Source organism: Carlito syrichta, unplaced genomic scaffold (assembly GCF_000164805.1).
Source record: "Carlito syrichta isolate Samal-C Ts95f unplaced genomic scaffold, Tarsius_syrichta-2.0.1 Scaffold308670, whole genome shotgun sequence".
Taxonomy (NCBI): Eukaryota; Metazoa; Chordata; class Mammalia; order Primates; family Tarsiidae; genus Carlito; species Carlito syrichta.
In genome coordinates, this window is record NW_007252766.1 from 608735 (window position 1) to 622032 (window position 13298).

General features: G+C 47.1%; 2 protein-coding genes across 2 annotated transcripts in view; both read right to left on the reverse strand.

Annotated features, from left to right (window-relative positions):
• CUNH11orf52 (chromosome unknown C11orf52 homolog) overlaps positions 1-7772 on the reverse strand; it is an 8976-nt gene extending 1204 nt beyond the window's left edge. Inside the window, exons 1-2 of the mRNA XM_008065586.1 lie at positions 7741-7772; positions 674-711 (exon numbers count right to left, since the gene is read on the reverse strand). Coding sequence (XP_008063777.1) covers positions 674-711; positions 7741-7772 — 70 coding nt within the window. The remainder of the gene's footprint in view (positions 1-673; positions 712-7740) is intronic.
• Positions 7773-12252: 4480 nt separating this feature from the next.
• On the reverse strand, positions 12253-12920 carry HSPB2 (heat shock protein family B (small) member 2; the record flags this gene model as incomplete). The annotated part of the gene is made up of 1 exon (XM_008065593.2): positions 12253-12920. A coding segment is annotated over one exon (465 nt), but the record flags the coding sequence as incomplete, so codon positions are not given.
• Positions 12921-13298: the final 378 nt, after the last annotated feature.

Sequence of the window (13298 nt, forward strand, 5' to 3'; positions counted from 1 at the left end):
CAGGACATAGAAGACAAAAAGATAATACAAAAAAATCAATGAAACAAAAAGCTGGTGCTTTGAAAGGGTAAACAAGAATGATGGTCCCCTAGCTAGACTGACCAAGAAAAAACGAGAAAAAAACCAAATAAGCATAATCAGAAACACAAAAGATGAAGTCACATTTGACCCTGAAGAAATACAAAAGATCCCCACCCCCCACCCCTACCCAGACTTGCAAATCTGCTGCCACTCCTTTGACACCAGTGTCATCTCTCATTCTCCCATGGCATGAGTGTACCAGGAGATGACATTACAATTATCTGTTTATATGAATCTATCTCTTAAACTTGATTTTCAGCTCTTCCAGGGCTGAGATCATGTGTGCTTCCTCTTGTGCCTCTTTGCCTCCTTGGGGCCCCACAGAGTGCCTCACATACAATATAAGTGGTCAGTTAATATTTGCAGGATGAATGCAAGAATGAATGACCGACCCTGCCACTCTGAGATAATGGAAAGGGTCAGATTTAGAGGTTCGGAGCTGGTCTTGAGCCCAGTAATCCACAGATTCTCATCTCCCTTTATCCCTTGCAAAGTCACTCTCTTTCCACCCTATGCCCCTTCCAAAGATGCCTATTATCTTCTCTAATTTGCCTCCCCCAGAATCCTTCTCACCCTCCCCCAGCAAAATTACCTGTTTTCCTTTTCTTCTGCAAAGTTGATGGGCAGCTCCTGTGATAGGAAAAACAGATCACCCATGTGCAAGAGCCCTGACTTCTGTCTTCCCTCCTCCGTCATTTGCTCTGTGGTCTCCTGAACATTCTGGGATGTCCTTCCCTACCTCCCTCTAACGAAGATTCACCCTGAGCCAGGTTCAGACCCAAAACATTTGTCAAGAGTACCACACCTCTCCCAAATGGACAGCTCTGGAAGGTGGAATGGTACAAGTGACATAACCAAACCCAAAATACAGCCTCAGGCAACCAGGCACTACATGCCAGGGATGTGGCTGGCTGGAGGGCTATTCTGGGATTGTCTAACCGGCTAATCCCAGCAGGAGGTGAGGGAAAGCTGCCAAATAATGGGGTATTACCGAATCCAGAGACCCTCTTGCTTCTTCCTCAGTGTTTTTTCTTTTTTTTGTTTTTTCTGGAGACTTTGCCAACCTGGTACTTTTATTCTGAAAGTCATAAGAGCTGTAATAGCCAGGGCTATAATAGTTAGAGCCCCTCAAAACCCTTTCCTGACAAGTGACCTCCCTGCCTGCTTCCTTGGCCTTGTTTTTAATTAACAGAGAAAGTGAGAGATATTTAACCTTTAACATCCATTGGAGAACTTTGCCTACAGAACAGTTAGCGCTGGATTTGGTAAGTGACTCAGCTATCCTGCCCTTGCTGCAAGGCAGACCTCTTACGTTCATTTCTGAGCCCCTGGGGTCCCTGATGGAGCCTGTGTGTCTGCGTGATTGTCAACTATTTGACACGCAGAGAGACAACACTGTGGAAATAGGTTGAATAGTTTGGGGCTTACTTCGGATGCTTTTTCTTGCTAGTACATTTCCAATTCCGGAGCCAACCCTAATTTGTCTGTCTGACCTCTCACCTCCGGGAAGCGTCCTTCTTTTGCTAATTAAAGAGTGAAGGGGGAGGGAGAGGTATGCACACTTAGTTCTAAATCATGTTTACTATACTACTCCCCCCCCAAATCTTGACTGTTTCCACACCCATTTGACAGGTTTATGTTTTGGTATGATTTTTTTTTTTTTTAAGTTGGGGGTCTCATTCTGTCGCCCAGGCTGGTGTGCATTGGCACAATCACAGCTCACTGCAGTCTCAACCTCCTGGGCTCAGGCTATCCTTCTGCCTCAACCTCCTGAGTTGCTGGGACTGCCACCATGCCCAGCTCATTTAAAAAATGTTTTTATAGAGGAGAGTCCTCACCATGTTGCCTAGGCTGATGTCGAACTCCTGGGCTCAAGAAATCCTCTTGCCTCAGCCTCCCAAAGTGCTGGGCATGAGCCATCATGCCTGACCCTGATTTTTAGTCTTGATGCAGCTTGCTATGTTGAGAGCAGTTAAGAGTCTCCACCCAAAATCTAAAGGTGGTTCAGAAGAAAAACTACCTCTGTTTTTCTTCTTCCTCTTCTGCCAGTTCACCTCTTGCTTTATGTTACCTCTATTCAGTCATAGCACTATCCTAGGAACCAGAGAATCTTCATTCCTTATCCCCATCACTACTATTTTCTTACTTATTTCTATTTAAGTAGACCGAGAAAATATTTTTAAATACATAGACTAGAGCTCTCCAAGTTTAGTGAATAGAGCCCGATCCAAGCTGAATATTGCACAATGCCTGGACACAATCCAAATAGAGTATTTGGTTAAATTCTTGGGTGATGGGATTTTACTTTAGATCAGAATTAAGAAAACTAAAGGGGCACTCTCCTACAGTGGTAGAAGGAATAAAAATTGGTGCAATCCCTCTACCATGCAATTGGCAATAATAAGTTGGGCTTGGTGCCTCATGCCTGTAATCCCAGCACTTGGGGAGGCCGAGGTAAGAGGATTGCCTGAGTCCAAGGGTTTGAGACCAGCCTGAGCCAGGCTCGGTGGCTCAGCCTGTAATCCCGCGCCTTGGGAGGCTGAGGTGAGTGGATTGCCTGAGCCCGCGGGTTCAAGACCTGCCTGGGCAACTTGGCGAGACCTCATCTCTACAATAAATCAAAAAATTATCCGGGCGTGGTAGCACGTGCCTGTATTTCCAGCTACTTGGAAGGCTGAGGTTGGAAGGATTGCTGGAGCCCAGGAGGTCGAGGCTGCGGTGGCCGGGAGCGTGCCACTGCACTCCAGTCTGGGCGACAGAGTGAGACTCCAACTCAAAAAAAAAAGAAGAAAGAAAAGAAAAAAATCGAGACCAGCCTGGACAAATTGATTGGCAAGACCATGTCTCTACAATAAATAAACAAATTAGCTGGGCATGATGGCACACACCTGAAGTTCCAGCTACTTGGAAGGCTGAGGCAGAAGGATCGCCTGAGTCCAGCGGGTTGAGGCTGCTGTAGCTGTGAATGTGCCACTGCCCTCCAGCCTGGGCAACAATGAGACTCTGTCTCAAAAAAAAAAAAAAAAGCCTTAAACATAAATGTGTTTACTCTCTCTCAATTCCATATACTATGAAATAATTTATACATGTCCAACATTTGGTAACCAACTAAATAAATGGCATATTTAATTAATGGAAAATATGTAGCCACTTAATAAAGGATGTTGGAAGAACACCTAACAGAATGGAAAATTTTACTCTTTACTAGGTTACCAAAAAGATAAGAAAAACGTTTTGGATTAAAAACTGTGCACATTTTAAAAGAATATGGAAATACACTAAGATGTTTTCATCATTTCTAGGTGCTTGCATTTTATGATTGCTTCTTTTTTTTTCTGTTCTTTCCAAATTTTCTACAGTGAATTTGTTTATTACTTTTGTAATCAGAAAAATACAACAACAAAGACTATTTTAGCCGGGCGCAGTGGCTTAATCCTGTAATCTCAGCACTTTGGGAGGCCAAGGTGAGAAGAATGCCTGAGTCCAGCAGTTCAAGGCCAGCCTAGGCAACTTAGTGAGACCTCATCTCTACAATAAAACAAAAAATTAGCACACCTGTAGATCCAGCTACTTGGAAGGCTGAGGCGGAAGGATGGCTTGAACTCAGCAGGTCGAAGCTGCGGGGGCCATGAGTGTGCCATTGCACTCCAGCCTGGGCAACAGAGTGAAACTCTGACTCAAAAAAATCAATAAAAATAAAAAGAATATTTTAAAATTGTGATAGTATCTTCAAATCTCTGGAGGTTTACTGAAATAACAAAAAAAAGCCGGGCTCGGTGGCTCAGCCTGTAATCCCGCGCCTTTGGGAGGCTGAGGTGAGTGGATTGATTGAGCCCGCGGATTCGAGACCCCCCTGGGCAGCGAGACCTCATCTCTACAATAAATCAAAAAAATTAGCCGGGCGTGGTAGTGCACGCCTGTAGTTCCGGCTATTTGGAAGGCTGAGGCGGAAGGATCACCGGAGCCCAGCAGGTCGAGGCTGCGGTGGCTGGGAGAGGCCACTGCACTCCAGTCTGGGCGACAGAGTGAAACTCCTACTCAAAAAAAAAAAAACAACCAAAAAAAAACAAATACAAGCCGGGCTTGGTGGCTCAGCCTGTAATCCCGCGCCTTTGGGAAGCTGAGGTGAGTGGATTGCCTGAGCCCGCGGGTTCGAGACCCGCCTAGGCAGCAAGACCTCATCTCTACAATAAATCAAAAAATCAGCCGGGCATGGTAGCACATGCCTGTAATTCCGGCTACTCGGAAGGCTGAGGCGGAAGGATCACCGGAGCCCAGCAGGTCGAGGCTGCGGTGGCCGGGAGCGGCCACTCCACTCCAGTCTGGGCGACCGAGTGAGACTCCAACTAAAAAAAAAAACAACCAAGAAAACAAATACAAATACAGATAGGTCACTGAAAGCCCTAGAACACTGGTATCTTACTCAAGAAGGCAGGACCAAGTGCAGGGGCTCACGCCTGTAATCCCAACACTTTGGAAGGCTGAGGCAGTAGGATCGCTTGAGGCTAGTAGTTTGAGACCAGCCTGGACAACATAACGAGACCCTATTTCTACACAAAATATAATAAAATAGGCCAGGCTCGGTGGCTCAGCCTGTAATCCCAGCACTTTGGGAGGCCAAGGTGAGTGAATTGTCTGAGCCCGCGGGTTCAAGACCAGCCCAGGCAACTTAGCGAGACCTCGTCTCTAAGATAGATAGATTAGATAGATAGATAGATAGATAGATGATAGATAGTAGATAGATAAATAGATGATAGATAGATAGTTAGATAGATAGGCCAGGTGTGATATGCGCCTGTACTTCTGGCTACTTGGAAGGCTGAGGCGGAAGGATCGCCGCAGCTCAGCAAGTCGATGCTGGCGTGGTCGTAAGTGTGCCACTGCAGCCAGGCTCGGTGGCTCAGCCTGTAATCCCATGCCTTTGGGAGGCTGAGGTCAGTGGATTGCCTGAGCCCGTGCGTTCGAAATCCGCCTGGGCAACTTGGTGAGACCTCATCTCTACAATAAATCAAAAAGAAAGCCAGCTGGGTGTGGTAGCGCACGCCTGTAGTTCCAGCTACTTGGAAGGCTGAGGCGGAAGGATCGCCGGAGCCCAGCAAGTCGAGGCTGCGGTGGCTGGGAGCGGCCACTGCCCTCCAGCCTGGGCGACAGAGTGAGACTCCAACTCAAAAAAATAAAATAAAATAATTAGTCAGGCATGGTGGCATGCACCTATGGCCTCAGCTATTTGAGCCCAGGAAGTCGAGATGGTAGTGAGCTGTGATTGTGCCACTGTACTCCAGCCTGGAAAAAAAAAGAAGAATCAAATTTCCTTTTTCTTTTTTGAGTCAGGGTCTCATTCTGTTTCCCAGGCTGGAGAAAAGTGGCTCAACACAGCCTGGACCTTCTGGACTCAGGTGATCCTTGTGCCTCAGCCTCCGAAGTAGCTGGAACTATAGGTACACACCACCATACCCAGTTAATCTTTATAATTCTTTAGAGAAGAGATCTTGCTATGTTGCTTAGGCTGGTTTTGAATTTCTGGGCTCAAGCAATCCTTCCACCTTGGCCTCCCAAAGTGCTGGGATTACAGGCTTGAATCAACATGCCCGTCCAAATTTCCTTTTATTACACTACGTCTTTTGTATCTGTCACTGTTCCTGGTACACAGTATGTGTTCAATAACTATTTGTTTAATAAAAGAATGGATAAATGAGTGAATGGGGGAACAATACACAATTCCAGTGTACCCACTCTAAAACCTATTGCTTTCCAATGTATCACATTTCTCTCTCTAAATATAACAATGCAGCCAGGCGCAGAGGCTCACACCTGTAATCCCAGCACTTTGGGAGGCTAAACTAGGTGGACTGCTTGAGCCCAGGATTTCTAGACCAGCCTAGGCAACATAGTGAGACCTCGTCTCCTCAAGAATAAAAAAAACTGGTGGGGCTTAGTGACACACACCTGTAGTCACAGCCACTCTGGAGGCTGAGGCAGAAAAACTGTCTGCGCCCAGAAGGTTGAGGCTGTAGAAAGTTATGATCGTGTCACTACCCTCCAGCCTGGGCACCAGAGTGAGACCCTGACTCAAAAAGACACACACACACACACACACACACACACACACACAACAATGCTTTATTGATATAACTATACATCCTCAATGTCTGAGCTATATATTGAATAATATAGCTAAGAAGGCAGTAGACAGGATAAAACCAGGTCCAGGAGTTTATGGTGGTGATGAAAACTCTGGGAAAGAACAGTAACGATGCCATAAACTTGTATTATGAGGTTTCACATATACCCTTTGCTATTCAAAACAAACCTGAGATCCAAACAGTGGGGGGAATGTATTATCTGTATTTTCTATGCAGGGATTACAGAGAAATTAAGAGACTTGCCGTAGGTCACAGAGCAAATAAGTGTGAAAGTTATATTCAAGTATTCCATGGATATTCCCCTTCATCCTACTTCTGCCCTTTTTTTATTTTTATTTTTTGGTTTTTTTAGTTTTTTAAATTTTTTGTTGGAGTCTCACTCTGTCGCCCAGACTGGAGTGCAGTGGCCACTCCCAGCCACCGCAGCCTCGACCTGCTGGGCTCCGGCGATCCTTCCGCCTCAGCCTTCCAGGTAGCCGGAACTACAAGCATGTGCTACCACGCCCGGCTAATTTTTGATTTATTGTAGAGATGAGGTCTTGCCAAGTTGCCCAGGCGCGTCTCGAACCCGCGGGCTCAGGCAATCCACTCACTTCAGCCTCTCAAAGCGCGCGATTACAGGCTGAGCCACCGAGCCCGGCTTATTTTTATTTTTTGAATTGGGGTCTCACCCTGTCACCAGGCTGGAGTGTAGTGGCACCTTCATGGGTATCACAGCCTTGACCTAATGGGCTCAGGTAATCCTTCCACTTCAGCCTTCCGAGTAACTGGGACTACAGGAGCGACACCCCTTCTGACTAACTTTTTCATTTATTGTAGAAACAAAGTCTTACTATGTTGCCCAGGCTGGTCTTAGACTCCTAAATTCAGTCCTCTTGCCTTGGCCTCCCTGAGTGCTGGGATTACAGGCATGAGCCACCATGCCCAGCCTACTTCTGCCCTTTTAAATAAACATTTCTCCAAAGTTGATCTGCTCGATAAGTGTGGGCTCTGGGAGGTGGTATTATGTTAAAGTCAGGCAAGCTTGGATTGGAATCTTGGTTTGCTTGTTTAATAGTCCTGTGACCTTGGGCAAGTTAGTTAACCTCTCTGAGCCTCAGCTTCTCAACTGGCTGTAAAATGAGAGGAGAGAAAAGACCACTTTTCTCATAGAAGTGTTGGGAAAATGAAATGAGATTGTAAAATGCCTGGCACATAGAAAGCTCTCAAATGCTACAATTATTCTCATCAGAAGATGAAGGGAAGGGAGAGAAGGGAAAAGGGAGGAAGAGGACGGCAGAGAAACAATGCCAGTTCAACATCCCAGCCCTGCTCTGGCTACAGTCAGCTGGCCTGGCTCTGTTTTCTAAAGTCTCCTTGAAAGGATTATGCATGGAAGGAGGTGCTGCTCTGGTGCTGGAACCAAGAAATACCAGGCAGGGGAAGATAGCAGTGGGAGGCTGGCAGATAACTACCTCTCTGGGCCTCAAGTTTCACCAACAGAGATTTTTACCCTCCGTCCTGCCGCCCTACTCACCCGCTTCCCCGGCAGCAGAGCCGGTTTCCCATGGCGTTCAGTCTCTCAGAGAGCCCAGCTGTTTTTCGGCTTCTAGAGGCTTGTGCATTTCCTGGTTCCTGGTTTAGCTTTTGGAGGCAGCTCCCGGGAGTGTCTGTCCGTGTCAGATTTCAACCTAGCAGGTTGATCTTTGTAAGCCACCTGCTGGAATAATTCCTAGGTGACTGTTCCCAAAGGGTGGAACAACACACCCAGACTTCAGGTGAGAGCTATCTCACCTGCAGGATTTGAGGTTTCTTTTGATGAAGCCATGAACTTGAGCTTCAAGCTTCGATAAAAAAGAAACCTGAGATAGAAAAGGGCTCTGGGTTTCCTGAGGAAATGTTTCTCCACTACATCACACTGTCTTTGAAATATCTCCTTTTTAATGATAGAGTCTTACCTTATGTTTGCCCAGCACCATTCAGACTTGAGTTTCACTTTTAAGGTAATTGGTACCAACTTCTTTTTATCTTTTCTTTCTTTCCTTCTTTTTTTTTTTGAATAGGAGTCTCACTCTGTCACCCAGACTGAAATCCAGTGCCACACTCACAGTTACTGCAGCCTCAACTTGCTGGGCTCAGGCAATCCTTCCGACTCAGTCTTCCAAGTAGCTAGAATTACAGGTGTGCACCACCACCTTGGCTAATTTTTTTTTTTTTTTTGAGTTGGAGTCTCACTCTGTCACCCAGACTGGAGTGCAGTGGCTGCTCCCAACCACCGCAGCCTCGACCTGCTGGGCTCCTGCGATCCTTCCGCCTCAGCCTTCCAAGCAGCTGGAACTACAGGCGCGCGCTATCACGCCCAGCTAATTTTTTGATTTATTGTAGAGATGAGGTCTCGCCAAGTTGCCCAGGCACGTCTCAAACCCGCGGGTTCAGGTAATCCACTCACTTCAGCCTCCCAAAACGCGGGATTACAGGCTGAGCCACTGAGCCTGGCTTAATTTTTTTTTTTAATTGTAGAGACAGGGTCTTGCCATGTTGGCCAGGCTGATCTTGAACCCCTGGGCTCAGGCAATCTTCTTGCCTTTACCTCCCAAAGTGCTAGTATTACAGGCGTGAACCACTGCACTCGGCTCTGGTACCAGCTTCTTATTATTCCTGTCCAAAATCTGAGTTTGGTTACTGGAATCTCTTAAAACCTTAAAGTTAGGGAAATGGGCCGAGCATGGTGATTTACTCCTGTAATTCCAGCACTTGGGGAGGCTGAGGCGAGAAGATTGCCTGAACCCAGGGGTTCAAGACCAGTCTGGGCAACTTGGCGAGATCTCATCTCTACGATAAACAGAAAAATTAGCTGGGCATGGTGACATGTGCCTGTAGTCCCAGCTACTTGGAAGGCTGAGGTAGAAGGATCACCTGAGCCCAGCAGGGCAAGGCTGCAATGTGATAGCCATGAGCGTGCCACTGCACTCCAGCCTGGGCAACAGAGTGAGACTCCGACTGAAAAAAAAAAAAAAGAAAAAAAAGGAAGTTAGGGAAATGGATTCCTTGTATATTCCTTGCTATTTGAAAGTAATGAAATAATGTAGGCAAATCACTTAACATTTTAGGGCCTAAGTTTTCAAGGTCTGTAAAATTAAAGAAGTGAACTTATTACCTAATCACCTTCCTGGTATAAAATTAGATGACTCTATGGTTGAAATGGCCCCAGTTCCTTTTTTTGTGTGTGGCGGGGAGAGGGTTGGAGTCTCCAGGCTGTAGTGCAGTGGCTCGCTCACAGCCATCATAGCCTCGGCCTGCTGGGCTCAGGCTATCCTTCCACCTCAGCCTTCGAAGTAGGTGGGACTACAGGCATGTGCCATCACGCTCAGCTAATTTTTTGATTTATTGTAGAGACGAGGTCAGGTCAAGATGCCAAGGCTGGTCTTGAACCCCTGGGCTGAGGCAGTCCTCTCACCTCCACCTTCCAAAGTGCTAGAATCACAAGCGTGAGCCACCACACCTGGCTTATTGTTATTATTGCTTCTTGTTCTCAGCTAATTGTCAGATGGCAAAGCATCTTATTTTCTTATTTTGTGCCCCAGTCATTGAACTGTCTCCCCTGCAGTCCATTAGATTAACTGTATCCTTTTCATCCTCTTACTCTCCCCTTCTTCTCTGGCTCAAAAGCTGTTAATGATTTCCTGCCACCTATAGGACAGAGTTCAAACTTCTCAGCCCGGCACTCAAAGCCCTCTGCAACCTGGTTCCCTTTAGCCACATCTTTTGTAATTAAAAAAAAAAATATTACCGCACCTAAGAGATTTTTTAAAGTACCCAAGAGATTTTTAGAAGACCAGAAACTTCAAAGAAACCAATAGTGCATTGCGGTGACCAGGAAACCTGATATGCCTCAAGCAGCATTAACATAAGTCTAGAGTGATAAACAAACGTATTGATTATTTCATTGAAGTCTGTACCTGTCAATCCATGACTGAAATAATTTTAGGTCTAGATGTTAAATTTTAAGTTGTATTATCAAAAGGCAGTGTGTTTCAAAGAAAGTTGTCTGGGTAATAGTGATGTGGAAAGTGCTGTAAGATATGGTTAAAAGACCTAGGCATGTTTCGCTGGGAAGGGAAAGCCTTAGGTTGGTTATCTCTAAATGTCTGAAGGACTTTTAAGTGAAAGAAGGATTGCATTTGCTTTCTGGACATAACCAGAACCAATGGGCAGAAGTTATGAAATTCAGATTTTGATTCAGGAAGAATATTAACAGTTACATCCAAAAAGAAAATGTCGTGGGCTACTTTACAAAGTTCTAAGTTCTCTGTCATTTAAATTATCCCAGCCGGGCTCAGTGGCTCAGCCTGTAATCCTGCGCCTTTGGAAGGCTGAGGCGAGTGGATTGCCAGAGCCCACGGGTTCGAGATCCGCCTGGGCAGGCGAGACCTCATCTCTACAATAAAATAAAAAAATCAGTGCTGGGCTCGGTGGCTCAGCCTGTAATTCCACGCTTTTGGGAGGCTGAGGTGAGTGGATTGCCTGAGCCGAGGGTTCGAGACCCACCTGGGCAGCGAGACCTCATCTCTACAATAAGTCAAAAAAATCAGCCGGGCGTGGTAGCGCACGCCTGTAATTCCGGCTACTTGAAAGGTTGAGGTGGAAGGATCACCGGAGCCCGGCATGTCGAGGCTGCGGTGGCCGGGAGCAGCCACTGCACTCCAGTTTGGGCGACAGAGTGAGACTCCAACTCAAAAAAAAAAAAAAAAAAAAAAATTATCCCAGAAAGAAGTTGATTAATAACTTTAAAAGGATGTGAATGGGTTGGAGATTTGAACTAAATCAGAGGTTTTCACATTTTTTCTAGCTAAGAAATCCTTTCTTTTAAATAAAACTCAATTACAAAACAAATCAATATGAAACTGTTCTGGCTGAAGTGTGAAGAGAAACCTTTTTTTATTTTTCTTCTCAACTAGATTTCTGAGAGTAAGCAATAAAAATCCATAGTTTGTATAATTTATATTTACAATGTATATTCCCCATAGTGTATTACTTTGGGGTTTGATAAATATTTATTGAGTGAATGAATGAACAATTAGATCAACAGTTATTTCTCTGATGTGTGCTTTAATTTTTAATAGTTGGCAATCCTTTAACCAAAAACTGAATGCCTCAAGTGAAGGTTATTCTCCTGGGAATCCATAGATCCCTAAGAGGGGTATGTCAATAGATCTCAAAATTTATGGGAACCTATTGAAATTGTATTGCCAAATTTGGGAGCATGTGTATTTTTCTGGTTAGAGCATCTATAGCTTTTGTCAGATTCTCAGGTGGGTTTGTAACTCCTAAAAGCTGAGAAACAACCACTTTAATATAGAAAGAATTTTAGGTGTCCACCATATTCTGATAAAATAAATATTTGTGGGCAGGAACATCTTCTGGACAATTCCTAAATGATACACACGTGTCTTCTCTTGCATGCAGACAGCATGCCTGTGTGTGAGGAGACAGCCTCTCAGGCTTTCCTGAACACACCATATCCTCAGAGGATGGGGAGGCAATGGGGTTCAGTGATGATGGTAGAATCTTCTGTATTGGTGTTCCTGTGTGTGCATACTCAGTCCCTCAAAATCAGTGACCATTTCAGTGGAGAGACTTTAGTATGGGAAAACAAAGTGTTCACTTCAGGGCTTTAGGCAACTCTCTCCAGCCAAAAACCATTTTCCCAACCCCTACCCAAAAAGGGCCAGACAGTCTGGAGACCCTTGTTTTTGTGTCTCTAATCACCAGCTCAGACAGTGCCCTCTGGGCTGTTTGGATGGCATATCCCTTTTCCCTCCCAGGATCACTCTCTCTTTTGTTGCATTGTGAGAAAATTATGGCTAGGAATTTGATCTGGAGCCAGAGTCAGCTTCCGGGCGTGATCTCAGCATCCAAGTGCGAGCTCAGGGTGCTGTGACGTTGGGCACATCGAACTGAGGAGCTTTTTGTCTAGCTGGCTATGACCTCCTCCCTCCCTGGCCATCCCCTCTTCCCTGCCACAGAATAGGGAGCAGCACAAGCAGAGGCCCTGAGATTTGGTTGGGTTTATTCAGCTCCACCCAACGCTAAACCCAAGGCTGCGACATGTCCCAGGGGACCAAACCATACATTGTGGACCATGCGCCTTTCCCTTCCTCCAAGGATGCCGCTACCTCTGGAGTGGTGGGCAGTAACTCCTGTCGCTGTGGGAGGTGGAAAGGGATTCTCTGCGTGCTGGGTCTGTGGCAATCAGGGCTCAAACCCCGCTGCCTCCTCCTCTTCCTCTGGATCCGGAGGTGCAGGGAGCAGGGAGATGTAGACCTCATTGACCTCTGTGTCCAAGTGACGGCCGCCCCGGGGCGCCTCCAGGTTAAGGATGCCGTCGTGGGAGAGGGCTGCTCGCACCCTCCAGGGGTCCACGTCAGCAGGCAGGATGTAGGTGCGGCAGAACTCTCGGGACACGAAGCCATGGCGGTCCAGGCGCTGGGGGTGTCGGGCAGACACCTCCAGAAGGTTGTCCACAGTCCTCACGGTCACCTCATCCGGGGTAAAGTGGCTCACGTCCAGAAATGCCTGGAACTTGCCCTCACTGAGCCTCAGCTCGGAGGCCCCTGCCCTGCTGCCCTCCCCAGCTCGGGCGGCCCGAGGCCGGACGTAGTAGCCATGGTAGAGTGTGGGGGTCAGGATCTCTTCTGGCAGGAGGCCTAAGGGGCAGAGAGAAAGCCAGAGGCCGGGTGAGGGGCGGTGTGGTGGGCCCGGGGGTGAAATGAGAGATCAGGGGGTGAGGGATTGGGAAGAGCAGGAGGGGAGTCAGGAGAAGCAGGGAAGGGGTGAGGGGACACCACAGTTAGGGGGAGGAGAAGGCAGCTGGGAAGAGGGACCCGAGGAGAAGGGAAAGGAGATGGCGGAGGAGAAGGGCAAAGCAAGCCCGGACTGGGTGGGTGAAAGGGGAAGAGAAGGCACGCCAGGGCGGGCAAGGGGCAGGGATCAGAGCAGCGCAGGCACCAGGTCCGCCCTGGGGTCAGTAGGAAGCGGAGAGACCCCCGCTTGGAGGGGCCGAGGGGGGGTCTGGGCTGGGGGATGGCTGGCCCC